This window comes from Denticeps clupeoides, chromosome 2 (genome assembly GCF_900700375.1).
Source record: "Denticeps clupeoides chromosome 2, fDenClu1.1, whole genome shotgun sequence".
Taxonomy (NCBI): Eukaryota; Metazoa; Chordata; class Actinopteri; order Clupeiformes; family Denticipitidae; genus Denticeps; species Denticeps clupeoides.
In genome coordinates this window covers 31038124-31064332 of record NC_041708.1, presented here as the reverse complement: position 1 = coordinate 31064332, position 26209 = coordinate 31038124, and the positions used below count along the sequence as shown (strand labels likewise).

Here is a 26209-nt window from a genome sequence, read left to right as displayed (position 1 = left end):
CAGGTTCTGAGGCTTTCACTAAGCCTTTTCTCTTCTGCCACAATACCTCCAAACCCTTTTAGTGTCAATTTGCCTCTCAGAAATCAATACAGTATTACAGCAGACCAGACCTCCCTGTCCCTGGTAGTCAGTGCTAGCCATCACTGTCAAGGTCCTCAGGGCCTCCTTCCGTCTGGCGCCGGGACAAGCTGTCATGCACCTACCGTACCTCCTCACACCTCCCCTCCACCTCTCACTCATGCTGGGATGAGTGATGCCACCTCTCAGCCTGGCTCTCAGAGGCAGGGGGAAGAGGTTCACCCACCGGGAAGAAACCCGGATTGTGTCAGACAGACTGCCAAAACTCCATCAGAGCAGTGGCTCCCTCCACAGTGGGGAGGCCCGGGAGCTTCTGCTCTCCTTGCCCAGATCTCAGCGGTCGACCCTGAAATCATAGTGAGGAACAATGCCATTCACACAGTCTTCTTCATCATTTCAGCTCTAAGGTCGCAAAGATGCAAGCTGATGGCACATGTATTAGCAAAAGAAACATGAGTCAAGAACACAAATGGAGTTATCCGGTGTTAAATATGCTAATTATGACATGCCACATTTCTATATGAATCAGAAAAGGTATGTTCTTGCCACCACTTGACACATTACAGAACAGAAGTCCTGCTGTTCATTATCCACATAAGCCTCTTGCATATTTTCATGTGCTGAAAAATCATTCAGTCACTATCTTTATAGTCAAATGTAGACGTTGCATTATGCTTCAGACGTAAATGTTCCCTTTATGGACTGAGCAGAGGGCTTAAGCGTGAACTATACTTTAATGTGCCATCAACTTGTGTTTAATCTCTAAGTCTTTTTTCCTTTTTAACCGTCAAACCACAGCACAGTGACGCAACAAGCTGTCAGTTCGGTGACCAGGTACAGCCGCCAACCAAAAATGCAATTTCCCCTGTCACTTATTTTGCCACGATTTCAGGTGTTGCAACAACAGGAACAGAATACGGAATGTTGGCATTATGAGATTATGCTGTGAACAGTATATTCATTTATATGAATGAAGGTTTCCATATGATTTGCAATTTGTGCCTTAATGCTGACATCCCTTCTTCATTTTCACAGTCCAAAACAAAAGGCAAGAGCATTTATAAAATATTTTGCAAAATGTACAGCACAACAATAAATGTAAAAACAAGACTAGATGTTGTATGGGATGCGTGAATGAAGATTTATGTGATTTAAGGGTGTGGTCTGTGATCAGTGTATGGGAGAAGGCTGAAGGGATGCTTTTAATTATATCACCGTTTCTCCATCCCGGTCCTCGAGAAACTGAAACTTGCAAAATCATTTGCTCACAGAACACTTTCTTATCTATGAATAAATATACCAGTATACATTATAAAATGGCAGGGCAAGAACAAGTGCCCGCAGCACTATTGTATTTCTATTTCCACTTTCTCTTATACCTATGGGTGATGACACAGGCGTGTTTCTGGGAGGTGATTGTAACCCATAGTTCCTCATAGACATCATTAACTAACTTACAAACTACAATGACATTTACAGGTCACATGACAAAATATGCCTTTTTGAATAGCCTTAAATAACACCTCATGCAAGTGTAAAAAAAACCTTTTAGCCTTAAATGGGAATCTGACTGTTCCATTAGGGTTTTTTTTCTATTCACTGTTTTAATTTGTGCAATTTCAGGGTTAATGGAAATGCAGCCAGTGTGTCCCTGACACTCAACCCTGTGTAGCTCCAAGGAGACTGTCCCTGTAATTCATGAATTTAAGTTGTTCTGCATGAGAGCGTCAGCTAAATGAATAAATCATAGAATAGATCACCAGGTTTTGTGCCCTGAGGATGCTTCTCTGTTTAGAATTTCTACCCTGCCCCCCCAACCAGTCACCAAAGCTAAATATGGTTGTCACCTAACAGCTTAAGTGTGGACTCTGAAAATGTCATATCTCTGTGAAGGAGCCAGATTGTAATGATTTGTAATTGACAGTTTTATATGGGAGCCTCGCCGCCCATTTCTTCCACCCCAGGGCTGTCCAAACTCAATTTGACACAACTCGGGTTCAATCTGTGTCCAGACGTCCCCTTGCAGATCGACAACAAGTATGTGCTGCCTTATTGAGGCAAAGTGAAGTGAGAAGGCAGGCAAGAAACTAACACAGACATTATGAAAACAGCGATACAGGTTTTCCTTTCCAACCACGTCCTTGTCAGGCAGCTGAGGGCGGAATAAAGTGGCATCAAGGGCATTCTGAGCAGGGCAGAGTGGAAGCTGATAAACTGTGCAGCTCACAGATATGATGGCCCTTTCATCTGCTGATGCATATTAGATGTAGCCCCTGAGCTTTGAAGGGTGCTGCCAGGTGAATAAACCCAAGATTTCTGCATGTCTGGGCGTTTTTTGCCCTGCTGTCATCACTGGGGATGCCTGGGTAGGATCTGAAAAAATAAAATATAAAAAAAAAAAAAAAGAGCCCGGTGGCACAACACAGCCTTGGGCTATCTGGGGGAAACTTACCGTCAAACTGCTGAGCGACAGCATGGAGGCATGCCATCCATCCTCATGAACGATCAGCTTCCCCTCCGAACGCTTTGCACGGAGGCACGCGCTTCTGCCGTTAAGGCCTCGTGTGTAATGGGCGGTGCATGCTAATGAGCGCGGGCCGCAGACATTCCTGCTGCTCAGCAAAACAACATTCCCGCCAAAAAAAAAAAAAAGAACGGATCCCCCACCATCAAGCACCCATGCCTCTAAGCGCTTCTCCACAAGAGAGCCCACGACGGCGCACTCCCAAAAATAGACTCCTGCAACTCTGACATCAGGCATGTTGGTGCATTAATTTGCTTTATGAAGCATTTTTAAGGGCAGATGATGAAAGCGAGCGCAATCGCGGGGGTTCAGGGTGCCGCGGGCGCCGCCAGCAGGGTGTGTTTTCAGATAATTTTGTTCGCGGCGCAAACACCGAGCTGAGATTCTCCGCTCGCAGGGGTGGGTTTCGGGTTTATTACGCACTCATAAAACTGAGACAGGTTGCACGGAGATGACATGGGGAGCTTTGAAGTGCAAGATCAAACACACCATATTACTCCAAAATTGCCATGGTTCTCGGAAGTGTATGGAGCAAATTTAACAATTTCTGTAGCCGAGTCAGACCTGTGAGGTCTCTGGTAGCGGCTCGATATATCCTGGGAATCACAATCCTCAGCAAATGGTCTGTTGAAAGAGAAGGAAATGTGCAGTTTACACGCATGCAGACATACAGAAGCTGTGATATTGTACATGTACGTCAGCGCTTCCTACATCCTGCTGCTGTCTTGTTTGACCCTCAGAAAAACTCACAAGAAATTACAAACATTTATTATATACTGTATATATATATGGTGCTCAAGTGTCTGTTTATTTTTTAGTTTTTCATTTCATTTTAATGATTTTAATTCTAAATTTGGCCCATGCATGGCCAACAAATTAAAGTTAGTGAAATAATAGTTTTAAAAAATGCACAATATAGCAATAGAGGGGCTGGGAAATACAGAAAAGAGTAGCAAGCAGTCTGTAAGGACGGTCACCCTCAGTGCCCTCTCTCACCTGGTCATGGATACCACTCCCGGGTGATGAATGCAGGCCACACCCACCCGATTCCACTCACCTGTGCCCCGGCCTGTAAGGGTCTGCCTGTACCAGTGTTCTAGGTCTGGTCTCAGTGTTGCCGTGAAACCGCTCTGTCAGAAGCATGGACTTTGTTCAGGACTTTGTTTAAGTATTGTCCTTGTCCTCTGTGTCGGTGTGACTCATGTGTCTGTTAATTGGTCATTGCCCGAGGGGGCATTTGTCATTGTCGGTGTTTCCCTCGCAGGCTGGTCGTCTCCCCCGAGGTCATGTGTCTGCCTTGCCCACTCTCTGTTTCACTCACAAATGTTTATTTCTATAAAGAATCCTTAACCAGACGTACTTAATTAACAAAATCTGGCCAAACGCTGCATATATTATAGCTTCTTAATAAATCAATGATGCTAACTACTGTGAAAGGATATAGTATTCTTAGTGATGACATCATAACATATGAAGATAAAAGCATCTACCCCTCAAAAATTATCTGTGAACGGCCTTTATGGCCACAAAGAGAAGGGATAATGATCACTTCCACTGTCTCACCATAGTTGTACCCTTCTGCCTGGCAGTAGAATAAGGAGCGGCTTCCACGTTCCCGAACATTGCAATGCTCTGATTCAATATCCCCATGCAAAACAGCCAATCGAGTGGCCCACTTAGCAGCTTTCCTTTTGCTTTTCTTCCCTCCCCCCATAACAATCGCCAGACCAGTCCGTTATCATTGATTAGGAAATTAAGTTAATTAGTTTATTGTGTTGGTGAAAGGGAAGTGGCGCAAGGCTGAACGATTGCTTTTACTGCCATATCAGCCCTTTCAATTCATGTAGCTCTTGGTGGCATTACGATGAGGCAGCAATTAACTTTTCTTGGGCCTGCCATGAAAATTTAATTTAGTGTCCCCGGCTGCTCCAGCGAACTCGCAGTCACCACGAAGCTTCCAGGAAGCCACGGCACAACACAGTGCCTCAGATATATGGACCCGGCTCTTTCTCCATCAGTTTAATGAGCCATCATATACAGTGGGATAGAAAAAGAAAGCGATGGCGTGGAAGCCCGTGCCGCAGCTACTGGAAACGGAGAGATGTAATTTGTTGTTGGGGGGAGGGGCCGCTTCCTCTGGCATTTCAGAGAGTAGAGATTTTAAAAAATAAATAAATCATCCAAAGCACCTGACTCTTCAGTGTATGCTATAAATTAACAAACTACACGGCGCTTCAAGGCCCACTGGAACACTGAAGATGACGATGAAGACTCGAGTCATGCCCCAGGTGAGTAATGGCTTGCAGAAGGAAATGTTAGAATAAGGAAATTTTTTCTTTCAAATAATATGTTGAACAAAAGCATCACAGCAGGAACAACGTGAACCAGGCCCAACCGAACACAGCACACGACGAGGCGATCGCATGTTAGACGCTGAGCGACCGAGGTCACGCTGACAGGTCTGGGTCAAAAACGTGAGCAGAATTGGCTCGGTCGCAGGAATTATGGAACACCGATATATTGATTCTGTTTGCAATTCAGGGCTGTGTTGGTTCCGGATAGAGCAGCCGTTAATGCAGGGTTTCAATGAGGCTCCAGAATTATTCTACTAAACGAGGGGAACTGATTTGCTGAAGGGTTCTCACACCTGGGCTTGAAATTGGAGGGCTAGCTCCAGTCATCTAACAAGACGCAGGTCTATGTATGTTTCGTTTATCTGGCCAAATAAACTGAAATAAAAGGTGATTATTCAATATTTTGCTAGATTTGTATGCAAGATTTTAGTGTTAGAATGTGTTCTCTTGCTTCACAGTGACTTCAGTCCATCGCTAATGTTGAAGCAATGCACACATCCATGTGATATAATGACTTCCATGGCTGAAGTATCCAGCATAGCATCATCCGATTGAAACTAATGGGCGTGGTGCTTCTGCTTTCTCAATTTAAACAACTTTGGACACCCCTACACTAATTTACACTGAAACGATTTCCCTGCAGGTGTTGTCTTTATACTCCACATACTGAGCTATTGTTTTAATCTATTATTTTTACAAAACCTGGTCTTCTGTTGAGTCGCTGAACTTGTGAGAGATCAGACAGAAATCACCCCATGGATGTAAAACCAAAAATCAATTAGGGTGCTAAATATTTCCAATGAATATGAAATGTGAAATTTCAGTTTATAATTAAGAAATCCCACTGCTCACCAATTATCCTGCCATCCTCTAAAAACATTACGTGCCAAATGCTTTGCCTGACAAATCAAACCAACGAGGAAATTTTAGGTCAGAATTATGCCTCTGAGGCTGAATCATTTTCGGCAGCATCCCTGGTGAGTTACAATGAGGCAAGGAACACTGGAAGAGAAAGAGGCAATTTTGATTAAAACACAGTCATCGAAAAAGATGAAAATTAAATCTGAAATATGAAACCACTGGATCCCAGGCCATGTAACATTTCTGACACTGGTAAACATCCAGCCCCAACTATCCAACACTGGCGACGTTAATTAGGCTGATAAAGCAGTCAAAGGGTCTGGTACGAAGCTTCAGGTTCCACTGCCACTTCTCACTCTCTTTTTTCCACTTTTCCCGGTGATTGCTGCCACTCCAGATTTCCAGGTCTGCATACGGAATGCAAGAGGAAGTGACAGGCGGCAGGGTCATCAATTTTAGAAAGGGTGATGTTCCATGCTGGAGTTGTTGGACGGACTGTTTCCTTTTCTCACCCCACAAACCAGTTGTTATAAGCCATTGGGTCATACAGATTTTGACAGAGAGAGCGGCTTTCGGGTGCCAAAATAACACAAGCTGACACTGGTGTAAGATGAAGAGGGATATTCTATATTCTTTTTATCCCTTTCATCCCATTAATTGGGCTCATACTTTAAATTGTACAAATATGATTTGTTAAAATAAGAACATTCCTGGTTAAAATAATATTTCAACATCTATTCAGTGACATTATTTATTTATGTTCAGCTTTTTGGGCATTATCTCTTTGGTGTTTCCATTTTATGGAAACACTAATTTTAATAAAATAACACATCTTGAAATGGCACAGATTTTTTACCCATTGTTAGTCAATAAGTCAAAGTTAAAGTCAAAGTCCACTTTATTGTCATCTCACTATATACAAGAGAGACTAGATTGAATACCTAACATTCGATTTTGCAGTTTCTTGAGCCAGACCTTGTCCAAATCTAATAAAAAAAAAAAAAACATTGATCTTCCTAGAATGGACGAAGATGTACCTGTTGTCCTTGAAATGGCTATCAGTCCTAGGACAGATGTGCCTGTTGTTTCTTTTTTACACTGGTGCTCTCTGTTTTTTACAGAATCCTCCGGGCTAGGCTGTTTCAGTCGAAAGGTGGCTGAGGGATTGGATATTTGTGTCTGTCCTGTGTTTACCACCATATGTTCCATCAACTGGTCTGGCAGAGGATGAGGAGATTTTGTAATCCTGTATTGATCCGTTGAGGTTTAAAAGCACAGTTTTCACCTCAACCCTGAGGGTCCTGCCAAAAAAAGACTCCAGAGAATCAGAGGTGGAAAGGAGTGGCTGGATGCACTCTGAATCATTGTGGCAATTTGCTTTGCAGACTGATGTTGGAAGGATCAATCATTAGTATGTATAATTGCAGATTATGCTAAACTGGCCGGCAATTGACTGTAGTTCGGGGGTCCTTCCTGTCTTAAGCTCATAAAATCCTGGGATTGGCTGTAGCTTCCAGTCAAACCTGACCTGGATAAGCACCATTTGGCCTCTAATAGACCTTTTGACCCTCAGACTACGCCAGGATACTTGAAAGACTTTGACTTTGTGGAGTAAATCTTCTCACACATGAGCACACAAGATGGTTTCTTAGAAGCATCCCAGAATGAAGGAAGATTTTGGAGCATCATTCTGCCCACATTTTTCTCTGTGAGAATGCCAGGATACGCTTAATTCCAAAAGAGAAGCTTCAATGAGAAACATCAAGAAACATCAACACCCTAATAGGTGTTTTGTGAGTGGGTGTTGAATTCTTCTTCAAAGCAACATTTCATCAACAAGGTTAATTGAGACTCATTGGTAAGTTACAGTATAAACCTGTACATTATAAATATCAGCAAAAAAAAAAACAACAGAAAAATTGGCAGTTGCTCTAACAAAATTCCATCAGAAGCATTTTCTTTGTCAGGATTTTTTTTAATAAGGCAGCACTCTTTGGGTTGGAAGGGGGCTTCAAATAATGAGTCTAGCTGCAGAGAGTTTATGTCATCTTAAAACCAGAATGTGTCTTCACATTGGAAGTAGCAAAAATTGCACCCTTCACCCACTCTGGATAATCTCAGCCAATAGCTGAACTCACCAATCTGCATGATATATTTCTGCATGCAGTTCTTCGGGGGTCTGGAGAGCATTTTACAGGATGAAGGGGCTTGTTTTGTCACAGCATAAAGTGTGGTTTGTATCAAGCAGGATCCTCATTTCCATTGTGGCAATGTCAATGGTCACTAAACAGGATATTCAATAATCCAGTACTGAAGCCTCCCATTACCTTCTCCAAAGACTCCCAGCATTCCAAGAACTCACTAGATATTTGTCTCTGAGAGAGAAAACACAAGAGGTAGTTCTGTCATTAGTTTTGAGAGACGTATGTTGAGGTTAACAATTAAATATGCCTCACAGTGGCAGGAAGCTGCTTTTCACTTAGAAAGCTGCACCCCTAACTTTCAGGAGCCCAGGCACCAGGTATTTACTTGAAGTGGCCTTCACAGTCCGTTTTCTGAGGGCCCACCACCACATCCCAGGCCTTGAGCCGTGAAACAGACATAACTGTTCCTGTACATAACTGCAGGGCGGCCTGGGCAGGGCATTGGTTATGTGCAAGAAGGCGGAAAAGTCATACATAATGCAAACATACAGCTTTCCTCGAACAAAGAAACTGTTCGCTGGTTGAGAAACCTGCTGAGCTGAGAAGAGCTGAGGAAGCAACATTAAAATCTCACCATTTTTTTTTTAATTTAGGACATTAACCAGTCTAATACATCAAGTGCTCCCACCAATTGCAAACTACTCTCAGAAAATATCTAAAAGTAATGGCTTCCTAACTTGTGATTATGCAGAGCAGGCTACTGATTTTAATTACTGGCATTTTCATTCCTGAATCCATCGTTTATGATGTGATATGGGTGTCCTTGAACACTGCTTGCAGAAGCTCTAGCATTGCCTGAGATGGATAAGTGGCTTTAGAGGGTGGATGGAAAGATGGATGAGAAGAAAAATGCAGTGTTGAGTCACAAACACATGGCTCTTCCTTTAAATCCTGCTGATTACTCAAAAATCTTTTTTTTTTGTTCCTGTCCCAGTAAGAAGTGGGCTGTGATGAGTCTCCATGGCTGATGAAATATTCTCCTAAAAATGATTGCAACTCTTGTGTGGCACCTCGCCCTCTAGTCAGTGTGGTAATTTTCTTCCTACGTCACCACTTTCCCCTTCCAGTAGTTACTTCCCTGTGATTTACACCTGAGACTGTCTAGGGTTGTAGGTTAAAGACATTGCTTTGAAGCAAAACAATCAGAACATTACACAGTATTGTGTATAGACTGGCTGATGAGAATAGGAGGAACATGTAGAAGTGGGGGGGGGGGGGGGGGTTGAGCTATGTTCATGCTTGCAACTGTTGTCAATACTGTTAACATCTCAACTACACAATAGAGCCAAACAGTATCAAAAGTCCCCAATAGCTTATAACCAGCAGACAGATCTCATTTATACTGTTCAAGTCATCTTCATTAGACCCATTCTTTTATCTGGCAAATGAAAGAATTCTGTCACTTTTAAATTACACAGAAAAGTAAATGTAAATTGGAGTGTTTGCATATATGCATTTAAAATGCCAGTGAAAGGTTTGAACACAGCTACTCTGTGGTGGTTATGGAGTCTAAGATGGAGCCATTTTGAAGAATCCAATGCAAAAATCTGTTTGAAGCAGGAGAAAGTGAAGCATGTTTGATGAATCAGATTTTATTTTTTATTTTTTTTTGGGGGGGGGTCATCTCTTTTTTTACCAACATGTCAGCATCATTCTATTGTGATCATCAAAATCCACTTCATGGGATGTTTATTAACATGAATTATAAGAAACTGTTCAGCATAAATCCTTAGCTCTCTGCTTTGGAGGGACAAAAATGTTCAACTTTTTGTTTTATTTGCTTTTTGCTTGCTTATTACATAACCTCACATAATATTTCATTGTCCTGTGTCTTCAAATAACATGAATGCATGCAACTATGCAGCTGTGCCATGAGTGGGGTTGACATCCTACTTCTTTCCCAATGCATGCTGTATGATGTCGTAACAACAGCCCCTGCTATGGGTGCTATGCTGGAACATTTTCGACATTTTCCTTAATCAAAATCTTACCAAAATCTAAATGGATTTGTAATATGTATACAAGAATGTATTAATATCATTAAAAGTCAGTGCACAACTTGTTTAGGAATTTATTTCATTTTCTTTACAGAATTTCAAATGAACTAAATTTAAACTTATCCTTAAACCATGAGGCACCCAATCAGACCTTTCAGAGTCCCTCCACGCTACCGGAGATGTGAATGAGAATGCAGTGCCCCCTAGTGGACAAAAACATCATTTAGGTTTGTCAGTTGAAAGCCACAAAGACATAGGCATACACTGTGCTTCAAATTCTAATAGCATAAGGCAGGCTTTTATCAATTGATATGATTCTAGGATATCTATTCCTTGAGCCTTCTAAGTGGCATTCATTGGGGCATCTGCAGCCTGGGGCATCTGCAGCCTCAAACACTGGGTTTTCTAAGGCTGCATTCATACATTCTGGCTTACAAGACCTCAGCCAATGCCATGGCGGTTTAAAGTTTTTCTTCACAACCAAATCAGGCATGGTATGAAAAAAAGCCCTCTAGATTTCAGCCATCAGAGTGCGAACCCTTTGCTTTGTGAGATAAGCACAGACCCCTCTGAGAGGTGCACAGAAGAAGACACTTCGACAGAAGACATCCGATTCATTTGCACCAAAGTGGCCAGATTGCCTGGGGCCAATAGCTAGGGGCCTATTCATCTGTATTCCCTCTTTCCTCAACTGTTCACTGCCAGCGCATGGATATTTATAGGGGTTGCCAGGAAGGCCAGGGGGTCTCCAAGATTGCAGACCCAGGAAGATTTAAACTGATAGGAAAGTCAATAAAGGATCATCTGACCTTGAGGCAGATCTCTCCGCTGTCCAGATTCTTAAAAGCTTCCTTCCGAATGATATGGTCATTGTAACATCAAAAACAAGTATGCAAATCCGCACAACCTCCTCCACTTTCCAAAGACACCGAAATCAGCTGCTGACATCTGAAGTAGCCATTGATTCTTGCCTGTCCCTGGTGCTATTGACATTCAAACACTGATAATTAGGAGAGCGAAACCATTTGAGGTCCTTCAGGCTTCCAGATTGGATTGAATTGAAAGACTCCAGTCCTCTCAGCTATAATTAGCATCTTCTAGAGGGAGGAAGGCTCAATTGCAATGCAGGGATTGCTGATTTACATGGAATTGACTGTTCCAATGCAATGCCATTTATAGACATTTTTGGAAGAATTTCTTTGTAGTATTTCTTTCATTAAAACCTAAAACATGACAGATGAAAGCATATATTTCTCACGAAATGTATGATTTACTAAGAAACACCTAGTACTGTGGTACTGATCTTCAGAAGGTATATAATTGAACTCCAAAACTGTCAGTGCTAATTGTTCGTGGCACCTTCTGATCCTATTGAGATGCACATATAATAAAACCCTCTAGAGGTCCCTCGAGTCCCATCAGGTGATGGGTTTATTACACTTGCACAGCATCTCTGGCTCGCTGCATTCTCTCCAGAGAACAGGGAGGTTTTTTTGGACAGCAGCCCCCATCCTGCTGCTGCGTGCTGAATCAATGAGGTGGGTCCAAGTAGCACTCCTCTCACAATGGCTCTCCACAGTCAAAGGACCTCAGGGAGAAGCAGATCTCACAAGCAGAAGTCCACTCCTCAAAGCTCTGCCGCCCACGTTTTGACCAGAAAGAAACTGCAGAATCGATTCAAGGCGTAATCCAGAAAGAGGACAATTCACCATCACGAAATGAAGTGAGATGTACGCTACAGACATGGCAGGAACATACAAAAATAAAAAGAACCACAGCCTGCTCAACTAAAGGCATAAGTCACGCCCACTCTGAGCCCAACTTCCCACATCCATTTCCACTAGAGTTCAGTGGGGCGTGCATTTAACACACACTTCCTTGACAGTTTCCTTTTGAAAAGACAGACTCAGCTGCTAACAAGACACTTATTAAACAGCATGGAGGATCGAGCCAGCCCGCCCACTCGTTCAGAGAAACCCGAAAGCTTGATGGGCACTCTGAGGCTTGTGTTGGGGTCGAGCGGTGACAGAAGTGGAGTGATGCCAGGACCCTGACATCACTGAGTGCTGAGGTGGAGAGGAGGAACAATTACAAGTGAAGTGCTCAGGGCCTGGGCTGGCACTAGTGTATGGGTTGAGAGATGAAGAGTGTAAGAGTGCATCTACTGTATTTTGTAAAAAAAATGTATTGTTGTTTTTATTGTTGCCCTCCTTTATTTGAGGAAGAAAGCAGTCACGGCCCTGTTAATGTAAACCTCACATTAAAAGATCACATTAAAACTCATTTTCAGTCAGGATAAGAATGGTACCTGCACCCTGCTTTTTCTGTTTTGTTTACGATCTCTTTCCATCTGTGCATACGTCTCATAGCCTTATGTGGTCAGCATGAATATGGATGGAGCAGTTATCGGAAGGTTGCAGGTTCGGATCCACCAAGGAGCCACTGAGCAAAGCACCGTACCCACACACTGCTCCCCGGGCGCCTGTCATGGCTGCCCACTGATCACCAGGTGTGATGGTTAAAAGCAGAGGACACATTTCATTGTGTGGACCGTGTCCTGTGCTGCAGTGTTTCACAATGATAATCACTTCAATTTCATGTTTCAATGGTTTCTTTGAACTGTCCTTTTCACAGAGTTAAATCACTGTTCACAGTAAATCTTTAATGCTAAAAAACAAGCACAAGATATTCTATTTTTCTAAAACCCACAGAGGGCCAAATTACTGATCAATCAGAAATATATATGTTCACCTAGTGACAGTAGCACCTATTTAAAATTTTAAGTGGAGGTATGTATATATTTTAGCCCATGTGTAAAATGTTGGCCCTGTGAAGATCTCAGATGTTCAGCATTTTAAAATCATTAAAGTAAAGGCCAATGTCATTTGCAATGATACAACGCTCTTAGGGAAGTAAAATCTTAATGTCCTAATTATTATTATCATTCTATATTTTATTATTATTACTATATATGAGGACTTATTACAAAAAAAAAAGGGAGTCAGCTGAGTGGAAACTATGTGTGCATGCCGCAAGTTGTCTATATCTACTCTCACTTCAACACTCATTGCTGAAGCTAGGTTGGCCATCAGATTGCTGGACCTCTGAGAGGGTGAGGCTAGGAGAGAAAAGGAAAATGAGCTTTAGTGGAGGGTGGGGGAGGAGAGTGTCTGTGTGACGGCTGGATGTAAAGAGAGAGAGAGAAAGAGAGAGAGAGGGGGGTAGAGAGAGACGATGCTATCATTAGTGGACTGCTCTGTAGGACTACCTAGACCAGGAGAACTTCCAGTGAGAGCAGAAGTACCAGAGGAACTCCAACATGAGCAGAACCATCTTTTTTGAGGTAAGACCAACATATCCCATAAATACAGCAAATGCTTAGTAAAAAGTGATTCCTACTGCCTGATTCCTACATATCTAATGCATTTACAATTCTGATTATAGTGCCATCGCGTTTACTACATTAACATCATGAAAGTAAATTCAAGTAAAGTAAATTCAGGTAAATGTTTAAAGCCCATTATTTGTCTTGATATCCTGTCAGGCCTATTCGATTAATTCATCATTGGAAAGAAAGATATCGCGCTATTTAAATGATAGTGGGCCACATCACTCATGAGATCATTATTTTCATTAGGGAGTGATAAGTGCTCTAATTAGACTAATTCATATAGGACGATCTGAACCAACAGCCAAGTCCAACAGCCATGTCTTTGCCTTGAAGAATTTTTGACAAACATTCAAACGATCTGTTTTCATTTCACTGCAAGCAAATGTTGAAAAGCTGCATGTGCCACTGGTTTATAGTTGGCTGCCGCCAGTGCATGCGTTTCTCTCCTTCTTAGTGCCATATGTCATAAACAAGCAAATATGTAATGTAGCACTCCTAAAACTGGCCTGTCGTCTGAGGACAATTTATGGGCCTCGTTGGCATGTGCTGAGTGGCAGCCAGATATTCAGAGGAAACCCTACTGATTTGCATGCATTGACTTAGCAGCACCTGTCCACAAATTCTTATTCAACAGCAGCAGCTTTGAAAGTCTCTTACATGCTCAGATTTACATGTTCTCTTTAAACTGTTTATTCATAAAAACTGGTTTGTCAAAATTGTGAGAAAGCATTAGCATTTCTTTTTTTTTTACCCAGCCTTACTAATGGAAGCATGTAAGCTGTACACCATATAACTTTCAAAAGATTTCAAAGAGAAATTTATTCACAAAATTTAGTCTTTAAAGCTTCTAGAATCTCAACCATTTAGAATAAGGTGGTAATTCAAGTTGTTTCATTTGTTGATAATTCTCACGTTTGTTGTAAGCCGTTCCTCGACTGAACAAGCCTTAAGTTGACCTTCTTTGTCCCGACCTCGCCTTTTTGGATTGCCCTTTTGCTTAACGTTGGCCATTGATGTTATCGACCAATTCTTTTGTCCATGACCAAGATTCCAGACCAGCCTGACATTGTTTCCAACTCCGATGACTTCCAGGTCCATTTCTGCCAGGAGCTAATGTGCCCCACGAAGCTGACAGCCCGAGTAAACAGTACAACATGCCCCCATTTTGACTAGTGAGAACGCGGCTTGTCTCACTCTCTGGCACTCCAAAATAGAGACGGTGCCTAACCACCCACCTACACTAAACTGTGTTAAGGGGCAGTGGTGGCCTAGCATTTAAGGAAGTGGCCCCATAATCAGAAAGTTGCCGGTTCGAATCCCAATATGCCGAGGTGCCACTGAGCAAAGCACCATCCCCACACACTGCTCCCCGAGCACCTGTCATGGCTGCCCACTGCTCACTAAGGGTGATGGGTTAAATGCAGAGGACGCATTTCACTGTGTGCACCGTGTGCTGTGCTGCTGTGTATCACACAATGACAATCACTTCTCACACATCTTAACAACATTGAACTATTTACATCCAACCTGCTAATTTCCTTTTCTTTCTTAGTTTATCAAGCCTTTCTTTGAAGTGAAGGCTGATAAGCAAGACAGTTCCCACTAAAAGTGAATGTAAATATTAACACTGTAACGCCTTTTTTATGTGTATGTCTGAAATATGTGCATCTGCTGCTGGCCCGGCCTGTCTGACAAATTTTAAAAGTCAATGTGGCCCACCCCTGCCCTAGTCCCAGCTGTCAGTCCCAGGGCTCTGGGTCCTGTAAGAGAAGAGGGTCCTGCCTATCCTTCATCATAACGTCTGCATTTACAGCACCAGCGGTGAAACCGTCTGCAGATTTAAGGTGTGCTGTCAATACAGAGGGCTTGGAAATCAGCTGAGTGCTTTTATTGATTAGATAGTCTGATTTATAGTCCCTCCTTTTATCTGTGAACCGATCTTCACGATACAAGACAGGCTCTCCTGGCTAACCTGGTCAGGCTGCTAATAATGATTTATGACTGAGACCATTGCAAGGGACAATATGGCATCCCTCAAGCCTGGTGGAGCGTCAAGAGTCACCAACTGCCAGCAGCTTATGTTTATTTCAGCTGGTCCTCCATTTCTTATGCAGGGGATGTTTGCATACTTTGTGTTGAAGAAGGTGTGAGTGCGTGAGTGTACATCATCAGCAGGTCACCTCTGCCCCCAGAGACCCAGGGCTACATCTCTGATAATTAGATTTACAAGGACAAAATGACAAGGCGAACATGCCGCTTTAACACTGACCCGGAGCTACTGACCCTCCATTCCTCACAGCCTGAAACCAACATGCCCTCAGCTTAATGGAAAGAATGTGACCAGAAAAAAGAATAAATATCCAGGACAACTAGCTGCTTTTATGGACAGGCAGCAGTTTTTTTTTAGGTGCTTAAGTTCAGCTATGAGTTTCGGGGTCCATAGGCCAAGTGGAGGTAGAATAAACTCATTTTTTTTTTTTTCTTCTTCTAGTTATTTATTCATCTTGTAGCTGTGCATTCAGCAAATCCTCAGGTATCCATTAGATGGTTATTACACTATCCAGTAAAAGAGCAATTTAAAGGGTGACAGCTCTGCTGAGCTCCACAGCAACGAGGGCTTTTAGGGCAAATTGCTGCCATCTCTGGCCCCCCTGTGCACATGCTGTAGATCAAAGCTGGCATGGCCTAATTAAGATTAAAAAAGATCTGCAGTGCACATCCACAGGAGGGGAAAACAGGGCACTTGACCTAATCTAGAGGGCACCAATTTGCTGATTAGATGATGTGCCAGATGAATACGTTCTCAGACGAGATTAGGAATTGACCTCTTGGGATATCGGAATTCGGAACCAATCGAATCCGGCACAAATGTGGATGCATCATGATCACTCGCCTGTCCTGATTCAGGCTTTAATACAAAGAGGTCGAAAGCTGAGGAAGATCTGAAAAGGTAGGCTTCTAAATACTTCTTGACACATTTCAGTGACTTAGAGAAGCACAACTTGCTCAGGAGCCTTTGGGAAGTTACTAAATGCTGATATGGCTTTTGAGGACCACTGTAGAACACTGGAGACTGGAGATTAGTTTGATTTGGCTGTTGAAAACCGTGGGTTGTGCTTTCATTCCCCTGAAGCCCTGGTGCCATATCATCAGGCCGGCCGAGGCTCACTCTCGCAGTGGGGAGGATAGGGAGGCCGGCTTTAATGAAAGCAGAGACATGTGCCGACGCAGTGGGATCAGAGCAGAGGCTCACTCTAAATTATCCTGATTTATAATGATGGTATTAAAGAGGGAACCCTGGCCTCTGGGCAGTATCGGTGCCAAAGTACACCAGCGGTTTTCTCTCATACTCTAATTCTCTTATTTTATTGCTGTTCCACCCCCCCCCCCCCCCCCCCCCCCCCCCCACTCTCTCGTTCGTATTCACAGTAGACTACTTTTTGCACTTGCAGGTGGAGATTCTGAATCCCAAGACCAAAGAGCAGCTCTGTTTCCTGGACAAGGTAATGAGCACAGCGTTGGCTTGTCATGCCTGACAGACAGGAAGAATGTAGAGGGTCAAGAGGTCTAATGGGTTCCTGCATGCAGAATTAGCTAGTTTTTTATCATTAAATACCATTAATGCTTATTTGCATTTATTTCCAGGTAGAGCCTCACTCGACCATTGGAGATATCAAGGGTCTTTTTCACAAGTCATGTACGTATAGATGAAAAAGATGCATAAATCTCCATTTAATAATAAAGTGGAGTGATTGTCACTTGTGAAAAACAGCAGCACAGCACACGGTGCACACAGTGAAATTTGTCCTCTGCATTTAACCCATCACCCTGAGTGAACAGTGGGCAGCCATGACAGGCGCCCAGGGAGCAGTGTGTGGGGACGGTGCTTTGCTCAGTGGCACCTCGGCGGATCGGAATTCGAACCGGCAACCTTCTGATTACGGGGCCATATATTTTGTTCGAAAAATTCTCAGGTCATGCTGTTTGTGAAACTGCATCAGTAATCTTGGGATATGATGCTATTCTTGAATTAACGAACGTTTATGGCAGTAAAATAATACTTTGAGATATGTTTGTATTTCAAGTCTCCTTCATATGACATGAATCCTCTACAATATAGCCGTTGGCCCTGAAGCAAGCTTATAGAATTTTTTCTAGTAACTCTACAACAGTAACTCACCATTTCTGGCTGACTGACTCTCAATTGGCGTTTCTGTCTCCCACCCAACCTCTCACTCAGATCCTAAGTGGTATCCAGCTCGACAGGCTCTTAAACTCGACCCCAGTAAGTCACCTTTCCTCTTCTCTTGCATTAAATCATTACATGTATACCTGTCTTGCAATAATAACAGTTGCCCTGTAGATTATGGAATGGTGGCTGACCCTGGGGGCTTGTAGATTGACATTTCTGTTCTAAATGAAGCCTCTTGTGCCCTCAGAGATTTGCCGTGTGGTTGTGATTGCCAGGTTTAGAGGGTCGTCTTTGTAAGTGGGTTGAAATGCCCCTGAGATGGCTAAAATTGAACCTTTAATTATTTTTCCGCTTGATTGAAGAGAGGTCACCTTGACATTCTAAGTAACAATTGGATTTGCCCAACCTCTTCCTACAACTTTTGCTTAGTTTGACTGGTACAGTTAAAAGATCATATAAGACACCTTGCCTGTGTATATTATCCGGTCCAAGGGTTTTCATTCTTTGTTTTTTTTCCCCCATTGCTTACAGAGGGGAAAGCACTGAAAGACTATGAGATACTGCAAAGCCTCCCTGTTGGCACTACAGCAACTTTGTACTTCAGAGACCTCGGCCCACAGCTGAGTTGGACAATGGTAAAGACCAATTGAATTTGGTAGACTACTTGATGCTATGACAGTGCAAATCAAATTAACATTCATAAAATGAACATTTTGAAAAACAAACATGCAAAAACACATTTACATTTTACAAAAGTGAAAACAAATATTCAGCTTTTAATCCATCACCCTTGATAACCTTCTGATAACGGGTCCATGTCTTTACACACTAGGCCTAGTCGTATGCCCGCCGCATGCTGTGCTGTACTGTTTCAGAATGACAATAACTTCACTTTAACTTTTCACTTTCACAAGCTTGAGTCTGGTCACCCTCGATTCCCAGAAAACCCACATCCGTTCTCCCTTGACTGACATAACTTGTTTACTGTACCTACCCTTCTAGTTTTGACTGTATTTACTTTTGTTTCATGATTGGTAAAAGCGTTTTTGCCTGTTGTAACTTGTTGGCCACCACAGATTACGGAAAATGTGGCAGTCTTTGCAGATAGCACAATGCATGTTGAAGAAAATGCTTAGGCTCCTAGAAGTGCTCTTCTGGAGGTACCAATTGTTTAGTCAAACCTTCTTTCCAATCAAAAGCAGATATCAAAAATTTCTACCCTCACAATGACATACTCAATGGAGCCACTTTCTATTCTAGGACCAATTTTAACTTGTTCCTTTGATAGGAATAGATGTCAACTCCCGATCATTGTTACAATGACATCTGGTATTAATTTTTTTTTACATTACATTTATAGCATTTATCAGATGCCCTTATCCAGAGCGACTTACAATCAGTAGTTACAGGGACAGTCTCCCTGGAGCAACTTAGGGTTAAGTGTCTTGCTCAGGGACACAATGGTAGTAAGTGGGATTCGAACCCGGGTCTTCTGGTTCATAGGCGAGTGTTACCCACTAGGCTACTACCACCCTATTTGGAGTAGGTTCGGTCTAAAGTGAAGCTCACAGTTCCATTCCATCCATGTCAGGTTTTCATGGCGGAGTACATTGGCCCTCTCCTGATTTACCTCCTCTTCTACTTCCGGGTGCCTTACGTCTACACACACAAGTATGCCCTCACAGCCAGTCCATATCGAGTTGTCAGGTGAGTGCAGATATCTTACAGACTAGACTCCCAAAGCTACATATGCATGACAGTGTTGATACGTTTGTGCATTCTGTATCAGTCCATGTGTACCTGTAACAGTCTGTTTTCATATTTCTATCCACACAGTTATAATCCATCCTTTTACCTACCTGCCTTTGCCTTTCTTTCTTTGTCTCTCAGCAGCCTGGCATGTGCCTGTCACTCGTTCCATTACATCAAAAGGTTAATTGAAACTATATTTGTGCATCGTTTCTCTCATGGCACCCTGCCTCTGAGGACTATAGCGCGGGTATGTACTGTACTAAAGCTGGGCTTTTCATTCTGCCAAACATATTCATTAACAGTACTTCATTACCTGTTCAGCACAGTGAAAGGAAGACTCACGTTAGATATAGCAAAAACATTCAACCTTTCATTGTCACTGAAGACGATAAAGAAAACAAAGAAAAGAATGGCAAATTATTTTTTTTCCTCAGAATTGTGTTTATTACTGGGGTTTTGCAGCCTGGCTGGCTTACTACATCAACCATCCACTCTACACACCCCCATGTAAGTGATATCCTCCTGGGCAACAGATCTTTTCCTCTTTGTGGGTTGATAGGGGGGTCAGGAACACTGTTAAGTAATGCATTGCACATGCCTCTCCACAGCCTATGGGGACATGCAAGTCAACTATGCGCTTATTGTATTCACGGTACGCATCCATGACCGCATGTGAATTATATTATTTGAAAGGAAATAGCATTATATTAATAACCTGTTTTTGATGCTGTAATTTCAGCTGTGTGAAGCAGGAAATTTTTCCATCCACTTGACCTTGAACAACTGCAGAGGAGACGGTAAAATTCAGCCAAATTCAGCATATGAATTTGATGAAAAGCATAGTGAAAGCATAGTGAGATAGGATTGTAACATGCACTCTTCTTGCGAACAGGATCAAAGTGTAGACAATTCCCTTACCCAACCAAAAACCCCTTTACCTGGCTTTTCTGCCTCGTGTCTTGCCCCAATTACACCTATGAGGTAAGACAGTTTAAATAATTGCCCTTTATTGTAAGGCAACTGTGCATGAGTTTAAAAAATCCACTCTTCCACTTTTCCTCCTTCAGATAGGAGCATGGGTGAGTTTCTCCATCATGACACAATGTGTTCCAGGTAGGCACACACTTACACAGAATAAGTGTCTGATAATCATATTTCATAAAATAGTAATACATTTAGATTATTTGAATGCTGAATGCCGTAATAAATTGCAGCCATTTACTGTATATTAGATACATTTTTATATAACACAGCCTGTTTTTATAATATTTATCATTTTACAAAGGTGATGAATAATTGTATATTGTGTATATTTTGCAATTTTTAAGGATTGCTAGCATTTATTTATTACCTTAACCCTTCCACAGTTGCCCTATTCACCTTTGTGGCCTTCGTCCAGATGACCATCTGGGCACGGAGCAAGCACATGTCCTACACCAGAGAATTTAAGGACTACCCAAAACTACGCATGCCCATCCTACCTTTCGTCCTCTGAATGTTTAGCTAGGTAGCCTTCTTAACCTGAATGAGGGCAACTTTGTTTACCTAATTAAAGACAATCAGTGTGACCCAATGTGGTAACTATGGGTCTGGTGGATTGTAATAACTGTAATGTGGAATTAAACATAAGGAATTTTTTTTAAGGGGGACAGTATTGAAAGGACACATTATGTTCTCATTAAAACACCACTGAGCACCTTTTTAACAAGATGTTTGCTGTAAATATATTTTTAGGGAAATTTAAACTGAAGTTGTCTAATGCAGCAACAAAAAAATTGTTTAGCATTTTTAACATTTTGTTTTAGATCTACTGTAATGAACTCTAAGCTGAGGCTGCAACCATTATTCAGAAACAGGCACTGGCTAATTATTCCATCATCCAGCGCAGCCATGTTGATGAACTTGAAATGTCATCGCCTCTGCACATCAAAGTGCTCCTTAGATGAATATAGGCACATACAGCTGCTGGTGGAGAATATTAAGTTGCTTTCATCAAATGAAGCTCAGGAGCCATTTATAAATGCTAATATGAAAGCAGACTAATTTTGGGGGTTGATGTTGAATTGCACAAGTTGACAAAAAGTGCATAATTTCTGAACTTGTCACTTTAACCTTCCATTGCAGTTAAAAAAAGAAAAAAAACACAAAAATAGAGAATATCTCTATACTGCATAGCTCAGGGCAAAGTCATTTATAAAAGTAAACCTTGCAATAGGAAGCACTAAGCCTTTATTTTTGCACCCTAATGTACATTTAAAATCTGTGGGTGTTACTTATATTCAACATGACACTTATGTTAGTGGTGAAAGCTCTGTAAAATGTTTCTATCTTGATTATGAACGAAAATTTATAGAGCCTTCAATAAAATAATTTCATTCAATTATGTCCTATATTCTGGATGTGAAAGATAAAGTAATATGATGCTATTTTTGGGGTGGTAATGTTCACAAACTCACATGCATTTTATACAGGATTAATGACAAAGAATGTAAAAATTGTGAGAAACCTCTTTTACACTACTTGAATCATTTTATTAAAAATGCATCAGTAAAAAAATAGAATTGATTTCAATAAAGTGCTATTTAGCAAAACTACCCAAGTTTGATTTTTTTTATCTTGTTCTCTTCCAAAGCTTGATTTGCATTTCTAATAAAGGCCAACAAGCAGTGATCATCTTCCTTGACTCGGGAGGCAGAAGCAGGCTAAATTTGTGTTCAGCATGCCTGACGAGCCTTCAGGCAAACTTCACATTTCTATTGAAAAATGTCTATAACACTGAGCATTTGTAGCAGTGGAGGCCATATGGAGTTGGATTTTAAATAATACCACTTTCCTCATGTCCTCAAGTTTGTGTTTTCTGACTCCTGAGATCTTTATTCCTTATGGCTTCTGTTGTCTTCTTTGCATTTGTTTGTTCCTTGCCCATCAAGTTTTCCTTTTCTCAGGCATAATCCTGACATTGCGCCTTGCCCCGGCAGCCCTCGGGTGGAACACTATGGTGTGGTCCTCTCCAGACTGCTGCTTGGCAAAGTTCACAAACACCTGCAGGTTCACAGGACAAAGGGCTGAGACTATGGGGCAAAGTGCCAAAAATGTCCAACACAGTCTGTTCCAATCTTGCATCTGATGTTATTCGTACTAAAGACCTTAATGTCAATTACAATTACTTTGTATGTGACTACAATTAAATAAAGGACCTCCAAATAAGATACCCCTCCAACAGGGGTACAGACAACAATGCCACAACAACGTTTAGGCCAATCACTATTTATTCTGTAAGTAAGCCCTTCTACCGTGAAGATGCCCACCTGGTCCAGTGTAGTCTGGGAGACAGAGTAATCTTCAATGTGGAGCCTCTCCTTGTTGGCAAGCACTAGCTGAAAGATACGTGCCAGAGAAGAGGAAGCAATCTCGTACTGCAGGGTGTTGTAGTGTTTCTCCCGCTGAACGCAGCCCGGGAACGTGCTCTCCATAAACGCCTCTGCCGGGTTCAGGTCCGGCACAGATCCAGGTTCCGGTGAGCGGATCTTCATGGTGATCACATATCCATCGCCAAACCTAAACGCCACAGATCAGCGTTTAACTGAACTGTTGGAAGTTGCCCAGTTATTTTCAGCACTACGGCATGACCTCAGCATCAGCCTAATTTACCAGATACAGTGGACAATGAACAGGACTAGGGAAAACATATGAAATTATTTGAGTTCTATGAGTTGGACTTCTAAAATCCAGGAGCTGCGAAAAGTATGTCTGACTGGCATTTTGAAAGATTTATGCAGGCAGAGGTCATACTTGTATTTGAGGTGCTGAATGGTCCCCAGGCACTTGAATGTTCCATTGACCATGATGGCCAAACGAGTGCAGAGGGCCTCACATTCCTCCATGCTGCCAAAAACAGAGAGAGAGAGAGAAAGAGTGAGCAAGAGAGAGAAAAAGAAAGATAAAAGGTTGACTTTGATATAACCTTATATACTTTATCGCTAAAGCAATCACCACAGTCAACTGTATGTGAAAGAGTACACTACCAATCAAGCTCCTACTCTATGACGGCTACAGCTTATGTCATAGTTATGAGTCTTTATTCTGTTCTACAGTGTAAAAAGTAAGTAAAAAAAACCTATAGATGAAAACCGCTAGTTGCAGGGACAGTTCCCCTGAGACACTCAGGGTTAAGTGTGTTGCTTGGGGACAAAAACAGGCAGTAGTTGGAAGTTTGAATCCAACCAGAGTGCCACTGAGCAAAGTATTGTCCCCACACAGTATCACTGCTCCCACATGTGACAACTAATTAATGGTAGTAAGTGGGGTTTAAAATTGAGACTTTGTGGTCTTCTGGTCTAGGCTACTTACACCCAAAACTAGTCATGTCCATGACCTTTATCACTCTGCCCTGACCACCCTGTTGAAATGTTTAATTGAGTTTAGGACAGAGCTAGAAAGTGGAGTTTACCTGTGTGAAGTGAGGACAACAGCACGCCCATTCTGGATCACATTCATGATAGAGTTCCACAAGAGGCGCCGGGAGTGGGGGTCCATTCCTGTGGTGGGCTCATCCTGAGGATACATCCAACATGATTACAGTTATTATAAAATGCACATCGGACAGTGGTGGGTTCAGGGGAGTTACACCCACCAGCAGCACCAGTGCCGGGCAGCCAATCATAGCAATGGCTGTGGAGAGCTTGCGTCTGTTGCCTCCACTGTATGTACCTGCGCTGCGACCTGCATACTGAGACAACCCCAACTTCAAAATGGCCCATTCAGCCACCTGAGAAAGGACACAGCAGAGAAAGTAGAGGTGAAAAATCAAAGAGGCAAGGGAAAAAAAAAAAAAGAAAAGAGAATCGAGTTGCGAGAGAAACAACCTGAACAGTGAGACAGTGGGCTACAACAAAAAGAAAGAAAAATGACCGCTGCAGTCACACACCCTGCTGATTTCAGACTCCGGTACCCCTCTCAGCCGGGCGTAAAAGTGCAAATGCTCTCTGCCTGTCAACAGTTCATCAATGGCATCAAACTGGGGACAGTAGCTCATGTTCTGGTGGACATCTAGGATGTTCGTGAGAATACTGAAAAGAAAATAACAGCCCTATTAAAATGCTTTTAGTCCATTTATTAATGACTCCTGTTAAGTAGTTTAAGAATGTGACAGGCCAATCCATTTCAAACCTAAATAGTCTGGTCTCACCACTATTTTTTTCCACAGATTCAAAAAACAAGCATTATGTATGATTTTATGTCATTATGTCACTCTGTGTAAAGTTAGAACACATGGATCATGTATTTCATAGGGTACAAACATGAGCATGAAATGATGAAGTGACATGGAATGGTCCTCTGATCCCGCGCCAACTGGAGTGGCATGCCCGCTTTTAAGTCACCTGTGACCAGTAACGGCTGCTTCTCCACCAGTTACATCGATATCGCCAGTCAGCATTTTGAAGGTGGTTGTCTTTCCAGCACCGTTCACTCCCAGCAGCCCAAAGCACTTGAAAGGAGGAGCACATGAAGAATATTTAGTACCTCAGAGAATAGAGGTGCAACACATTCTATAAAAAATAACAGGAGATATACACAATAAATCACAAGACCACAATAGCAGCAAACTGCAAGAAAGTAAACTGTTCATAACAGCATGAAGAGAAATGCTGCTTTAATCCATTTGGTGCTGTGGGATTGTGGGAAGGAAACTGGCCCTTCACCATACTACACGATGATATCAATTGCCAGAGAGTCCAAATGGCCCTCTATTAGAAGTACATTTTTGGCTGTTTTGCTACTTTTTGGTCAAGTGTACTGCTTCCAAACAACCCTGGCCATATTTGCTCTGAGAAAAGAAAAGCAATTACTGTCTCACCAGCCATCCACACAAACTCACACACTGGTTCTCACAGTGTGTGTATTCTCACCGTCTGGATTCTGACTCACCAGGCCAACTCTGCCAGTTGAGTAACACATCCTGTGATAAATGAATCATCCGGTGGAAAACACAGTAAAGTCATTATTCACCTCTCCAGGAGACACTCCCACACAGATTCTGTCCACTGCTGGCTGAACCTGCCCTGGATACATCTATACAGAGAGAGCAAGAAAGAGTGAGTGCACCAAATTACACCAGAAATGTTCTGACAAAATGGTCAAAATGGGAAAAGTAAGAGAGAAAGTCAAATGAAAAACATCCAAAATTCTAATGTGAAGCAACAGCATAATTTAAAGAATGGATCCAGCCACCTGCAAGAACAAGAGAAGGGTGAATTCATGGGTTCATGTGTTCATGAATTCATGGGTTCAGTGAATATGTGAGATTAGTGTCTCTGTGTACCTTGGTGAGGTCTTTAATTTGCAGGATGTCAGTGCTGCTGCCGCCTCCATGTATGCGCTCTCTTTCTTTGGCCACATCTATGTCCTCCTCACCCAACGGGGGTCTCTGGATCTCAGGCATCCTGGACAAAAATGGTCTAAAGCCTTTATCAACATTCCCACAGTAACAAAGCAAAAGCAATACAGCACATATGCAGAAGTACCAGTGGTTGAGGAAGAAACGATACTGAATAAGGATGTTGAGGGTGAAATACACAAAGCCCTCAACAGCCATGAAGGCAAGATTCTTCCCAAGGAAGTCCCAGCTGAATGGGTCAGGACTGTAGTCCTCTCCTGTGAGGTCAGAAAAAAAGACACACCTCATGTTCACTTTGACTAAACTCATCTGCTGATTATACAGACATATAATGCAGTGTAATGCACAAATAGGAGGGTTAAGTCCACAGCACTGAATCTCAAACCTCATTTGGTTAGATTTGATTGATCTGATCATCTGATCAGCAGGTCATCATGTTGAACAAGGTGTGTGGGTGTT

General features: G+C 42.3%; 2 protein-coding genes across 4 annotated transcripts in view; one reads left to right on the top strand and one right to left on the bottom strand.

The window, feature by feature from the left end:
* The first annotated feature begins 13294 nt into the window (after positions 1-13294).
* Positions 13295-21314, top strand: tecrl2a (trans-2,3-enoyl-CoA reductase-like 2a). Its single transcript, XM_028958550.1, has 13 exons — positions 13295-13361; positions 16862-16912; positions 17055-17106; positions 17650-17694; positions 18133-18236; positions 19193-19308; positions 19495-19600; positions 19788-19860; positions 19962-20005; positions 20093-20150; positions 20246-20334; positions 20421-20466; positions 20721-21314. Exons 1-13 carry the CDS (start codon positions 13338-13340, stop codon positions 20846-20848), a joined length of 936 nt encoding a protein of 311 aa, XP_028814383.1. The 5' UTR covers positions 13295-13337; the 3' UTR covers positions 20849-21314.
* A 251-nt stretch (positions 21315-21565) lies between these two features.
* abca4a (ATP-binding cassette, sub-family A (ABC1), member 4a) overlaps positions 21566-26209 on the bottom strand; it is a 38130-nt gene continuing 33486 nt past the window's right edge. For all 3 annotated transcript variants that reach the window (XM_028958516.1, XM_028958525.1, XM_028958535.1), the window contains 10 exons: positions 25878-26007; positions 25676-25796; positions 25363-25425; positions 24735-24841; positions 24281-24422; positions 23987-24121; positions 23804-23907; positions 23146-23238; positions 22662-22911; positions 21566-22395 (listed from right to left, as the gene is read on the bottom strand). In XM_028958516.1, coding sequence (XP_028814349.1) covers positions 22279-22395; positions 22662-22911; positions 23146-23238; positions 23804-23907; positions 23987-24121; positions 24281-24422; positions 24735-24841; positions 25363-25425; positions 25676-25796; positions 25878-26007 — 1262 coding nt within the window. In that variant the 3' untranslated portion in view covers positions 21566-22278. The remainder of the gene's footprint in view (positions 22396-22661; positions 22912-23145; positions 23239-23803; positions 23908-23986; positions 24122-24280; positions 24423-24734; positions 24842-25362; positions 25426-25675; positions 25797-25877; positions 26008-26209) is intronic.

What these genes read in the sequence shown, in the direction of transcription:
- tecrl2a (XM_028958550.1), top strand. Translation starts at nt 13,338, where the DNA reads ATGAGCAGAACCATCTTTTTTGAG. An exon ending in CACAGCTGAGTTGGACAATG is followed by an intron (nt 18,237 to 19,192) that starts GTAAAGACCAAT and finishes CATCCATGTCAG; the next exon opens with GTTTTCATGGCGGAGTACAT. An exon ending in TCCACTCTACACACCCCCAT is followed by an intron (nt 19,861 to 19,961) that starts GTAAGTGATATC and finishes GCCTCTCCACAG; the next exon opens with CCTATGGGGACATGCAAGTC.